The 5,611-nt window shown below is 33.1% G+C and overlaps 1 protein-coding gene across 1 annotated transcript; it reads left to right on the top strand.

The window, feature by feature from the left end:
* Window positions 1-4,256: 4,256 nt before the first annotated feature.
* On the top strand, window positions 4,257-4,901 carry LOC119663877. The gene has a single exon (XM_038073476.1). It carries the CDS (start codon window positions 4,257-4,259, stop codon window positions 4,899-4,901), a length of 645 nt encoding a protein of 214 aa, XP_037929404.1.
* The last annotated feature ends 710 nt before the right edge of the window (window positions 4,902-5,611 follow it).

The following is a 5,611-nucleotide window of genomic DNA, read 5'->3' as shown; positions in this document are numbered from 1 at the left end:
AACCAGTAGTGGACTGGTTCACTACTGTGAAGTCTTTAGTTAAATACATAAAATGAATAATTGATACCATTTTAAAGTAGTATGTCTAAAAGATTCGGACATGTATAGGACGCCTATTAGTATTATACATTTTACTCTTCCGATTCTTAGTTCGTAACTATCGTTTATTCCAAATGTAAAGAATAAATTTTTAGATTTCTTTTTCTTTGTCAAGAAGTACGGAGTTGTGAAAGTATCGCAATAAATCCAAAAATCAAGAGATCACTTCAACTTATAGCTTTCTACAATAAAGATGAAGTATATGGATAAAGAAAAGAATATTTCTTAGATATTGGAAAATAGTTATGCTTAGTTAAATCGCGTGGATGTCTATTGCGTGACGTTTTTGAACAAATAAGAACTTCCACTTCCACTTTATTAGGAAATTCAAAATTTGATAAAGATCGCTGCTGACATGGCACGTTGACAATTCATTTTATTTGTTTAACAACATTTAACGAGTGTTTGCAAACATTTTGATCGTATTTCTACAAATGCACGATACAAGATTACTTACGTCCAGCAAAGGGTTGTCGTTGCCAATACACAAAGACCTTATATCTGTTGTCCTGTTGTCATTATAAAACTATAAACCATCGGCACAGGTGGTCTAAGCAAATCGAACAATTTATGCAAAACGAATTCAATTAACACCTAAAATAAATGTTGGCCAACTTTACAATGACACGGAAATAAAAGCGAACAAATGTTTTCATCACCCTTGTTGCAAAGACAATATCCTGACGAAGAGCCTAATGCGAATTTCGCCTTTAATTTCTTATTGAGGTTTTTTCCTCATTTTGTATTCTTATGCGACTACTTGTATATGTCTTGTCCCCTAATCATGTAAAGCAATCATGTTCGTCATCGTCGCTGTCGACAGGTGAAACATTAAGGAAACGTTTCAAAGCGTTCGCCTGAATTCATCTTGTTTGCAATGGTTATGTCACTGGCAACGGCAGTAGCAGTTACCAGTCGCCTAGTTATTTATGAGACAAAATTTCGCAAATAATTGGATTGACTGATCAAAGATAGTACGCATGGGTAGACAACAAACCGAAAAAAACAATTTAATTCAATTAAATGGAAATTGCAATTCAATTCCTCAATTCAATTCGCATTTACTGACATTATTCATGTTTTTGCTTAACGAAAAATGTTTTCATTAATATTCCCAACTTAACATAATTTGATATCTTTATAGTAAACATGTCTTAAATAATATTTAAGATAATATTTTAATACTAAATTAGAACAAAAGAAATTACTCCTTTTTACAAAATATAGTACATACGCAGTATGTTCTAAATCATTAGTAATTGTTTTATTACAGAACAGAAATTAATTTAATTAAAAATCAAATTTTTGGATTACAAAATTTCTACAAATTCCTTTTTCTATTTGAAGTAGAGATGCACAAACTTTGATTGGAAATTCGACTGAGCATTATGAACAAATGATCTTTATGGATCTGTCGTTTAAGCAACTTTAGAATTCTTATCCCCTTTTCTATTTGAAGTAGAGATGTTATAATAGGATACACAAACTTTGATTGAAAATTCGACTGAGCATTATGAACAAATGATCTTTATGGATCTGTCGACTATGTACAAAACTCCTTCTTATTTACTAAAAAATTACAAAAATTGACACATTATTAAGTTTGAGTAACGCAAGTTAGGTATAGGTCGGTAGTGGTTAACAAGCGGGTTCACCGTTTAAATTTGACAGCCTATCACTTGCAGTCCAAATTTGTGTACGAACAATAGATATTTCCAAAGACCACTGTGTTTCAGCCAAATAATTCTTTTGATTAAAAATTAAATTTTGGGGTTAGTAAATATCGTTTTTTTTCAATTAGAATTTTACAACAATTGAAATTAAAAATTAATGTTACTTAAATTTTATTTTTGAATTGGAACATGACATTAATAGCTCTCCGAAAGAGAAAAAAAGTATGAAAAGTATTTATTAAAATAACGAAATAATAAAGCAATGTATTAATGCATTGATTACGATTTATTAAGAATATTTGGGTGATCAATTTAGAGCGTGATCTTCTCAAATACATATATAAAGATTAATGCTAAATGATTTTTATATATTTTTTTTCCGGCTATAGATCACTGTTTGCTAAATAATTCAACGTTTGTTTAATATTTTTTATTATATTCTATATTTCAATTCTCCTTGAGAGTAATCATCAGGATCATGATCAAACATAAATTAACATTTCAAAAAACTATATTTACGTTATCATCTTTATTCTATTGTCTGTATTGCACTCTGAACATAATAAAAAATATTAAACATACATTGAATTTTTTAAAAAAAATGGACCTATGCCGGATAAAAAAATATATAAAAACCATTATAAAAAAACAGGACGATAAATAAATTCAAAATTTTATAATTAATGCTATTTATTAATGTTTCACATTTAAAGAAATAAGAAATAAAATTTTTATATTTTTAAAATTTTAGGAAGCATCTATTTGTATATTAAAATCAAAATAAAGTTAGTATCCCATCAAATGGACTGTAAAATTCGAAATTTTAAAAACGAAACAATTCTCAAAAATACATCCAAAATTAGCTTTAATTCCATACAGTCTTGAACTATCCTAATTGGATTAAAACAACTCAGTGGATACTTTATGATGTCAATTTGTGAGCAACCAATTCAACTGGGTTGATAGAGCATTATAGTTGAAAGAAATCTTAGAGCCTACAACAACAACAAATCCGATGTGGAATTATCGATACAAGATAATCGCTCAATTGCGGTTTTAATCGCACCAAAAATTGTTAAATCAATACTCATGGGAAAATATATTAGTAAATATTTATAAATGTTTGTGTATATGCATCAGTTTATGCAATAAATTTGATTAAGAAATTGAAACATAATAATCGTCTTCATCATTTGATCTTTTAATTTGAAAAGGGTAAGGAGACATAAATATGATATAAAACTGACATAACTCAAGAATGTACACAAACAAATACGCGCAACGTCCGCACATACAGATCTACTACTTTTATCATGTGAAATAATTTTATTTGAACTTTTGATTTCGAATTCGTCTTGATCCGAATCAATACGCTGTGCACCTCTCCACTTATCGCATCTAAACCGCAAACACTGCCAATGTTCTTCGATGCGCCCATCCATTTATCGAAAAGCATAATTTTTATTTGACAATAATTTACGTTATTGAATTCGGCTTCGTTAAAGGCAATCTTCACATATCTGTAATGGCAATACTTGGATTTTTACATACGCGAATGTGTTTTCTCTAAGGCAACAATAACTATTAAATAGCGTAAAACGTCTTGATTATACGTAAAATGATGAACCAATCTGTTTATACAATTTGCGACGGAGCGTCCGGCCAACCGGCCGGCCACTTCCCTTCATATTCTTGTTTAAGATGTCTTCTGGGCTAATTGGATTATCTGTTCGTTTTATAAAAAGTTTGTTTGTCAATTAAATGCTGCTCACGCCTGTGCAGTGGAGTGGTGATCGAGCTAATGTGAATTGGAGGGCATAAAATATGAAATTGGCCTGAGTGAGCTTTATATTATGAATAACCTATGGATAGTTTTATAAGAAAGGAACAACTCACATCGAAACATGTAAAAATAGCAATTTATATGTAAATTTATTTGTTATGCCCACGACATGAACTGATATTGATAATGGCAAAATGTATAAATTGGTTTTACTGGTTTCAATATCCAATATGCAACCTAAATAATAGAAATATTAGTAATATTTCACACTGAATATGAATTGTACTTAGTAATAATTTGAGGAAATTGCATATCGGTAAAACTTAAATCAGATGTAACTTGTGACTGTGTGGTAACATTAAAATTTAAGACATGTAATACCAAGTCACGAAATAATGTACGATATTCAAAAATATCGAAATACTCCAATTTGGAAACAACTGGAAACAACCCATAATATTGAAATCAATATTGAAATCTTATTTTTATTTGCACTTAGAGTAGTGTAGCTAAAAGAGACATAGAATATAACTGTGGCGACCCAGTAGGCTATGGGTTTACTGAAATTAAATTTTACTTTTCATAATAGTCTTACCTCTGATTTGGGTCGGCACTTTGAGTCTGCTGTATTTCGGGAACTGACGAGATTGCTTGGAGTGAAGCATTTTCATACCACGGGTTATCACCCTCAAGCAAACAACATGATCGAGCATTTCCATAGGACATTGAAGGTGGTCATCCGGTGTCATTCCTCAAGCGATTGGACGCAGTCTCTTCCGCTTATGCTGTTGGGATTGCGAACGACACCGAAGCTAGATCTAAATGCTAGTCCTTTAGAGATGTTGTTTGGAAATCCTCTTTGTGTTCCGGGGCAGATGCTTTCGGATTTCAAGCAGAAGTCGCAGGAGACTGATTTCGTTTTGTCGTTGCGAAGGGCGTTAGCAAAGGTTAAATCCGTTGAATCAAGTAGGCACTGTCATCCCTCTGTGTATGTTCCGCGTGACGTTATTACTTGTAAGCACGTTTATTTTCGAGTGGATCGTGCGCGATCTCCACATATGCCATATGAAGGTCCATTTGAGGTGTTGAGACGTAATGAGAAAACGTCACTCATTGTTTGTCGCGGAAGAGTGGTGACGGTTTCGAATGACAAGTTGAAAGCGGCGTACTTGACTTGTGATGACCTTGGGCAGGTCGTTCCAGAAACGCGTCAGCTTACAGCGCTGCTGGATGATGATCAGCCAGTGATTGCTTGCGATCATGGGCGTGAATGCGTGTCGCCGATTTCGAAAGTGACGCGAGCTGGTAGTGGTTTTCCAGCAAGGTTAGCGGAATATCGAGAATAAGTCTGTGTGGTATCGACTCAGCTGTGATGTCGCGTTGTTGCTGATACTCCATCGCTAGGAGGGGGTACTGTGGCGACCCAGTAGGTTATGGGTTTACTGGGGGGTACTGTGGCGGCCCACTAGGCTATGGGTTTACTGAAATTAAAAAGTAAAATTCAATTTCAAATATTTTTAGTTTTTTAATTTAATTGAGGAAAACGTTTCCGATTTTACTCTTAAGAAAAGTAGAATAAAATAACACATCACTTAATATGTCGTCTGACTAACTAAGAAAAACAAATTATTTCTGCCCAAAATCGAATTTACTCATCAATCTAATCTTCTTCAAGGGCAATGCAATCATTCCAACGCTTCTCTAACTTCTCGGTGCCGTGTTTGTAGAAGGATTTGTCTTTTACCTCAAAATAGGCTTCAATTTCAGCAATTACTTCTTCATTTAAGATGCATTTCTTATCGGCGAGCATTTTTTTGAGAGCAGTGGTGGAACGGTGGATGAGAAAGCAATTCGAAGTGCAATTCGTGCAATTTTACCATTGTTTTTATTGACTTGTGACATGGTGCATTGTCCTGGTGAAACAACATATTTTTCTTCGCCATATACGGTCGTTTTTTCACAATTTCTGCTTCCAAACCATCAATTAATGCCGTGTAGTAGCTACTATTGATGGTTTTTCCCTTTTCGAGATAGTCAATGAATATTATACCATGTA

The sequence above is a fragment of the Teleopsis dalmanni genome, unplaced genomic scaffold (assembly GCF_002237135.1).
Source record: "Teleopsis dalmanni isolate 2A unplaced genomic scaffold, ASM223713v2 unscaffolded_contig_1037, whole genome shotgun sequence".
Lineage (NCBI taxonomy): Eukaryota > Metazoa > Arthropoda > Insecta > Diptera > Diopsidae > Teleopsis > Teleopsis dalmanni.
This window is presented reverse-complemented; position numbering and strand designations above follow the sequence as displayed.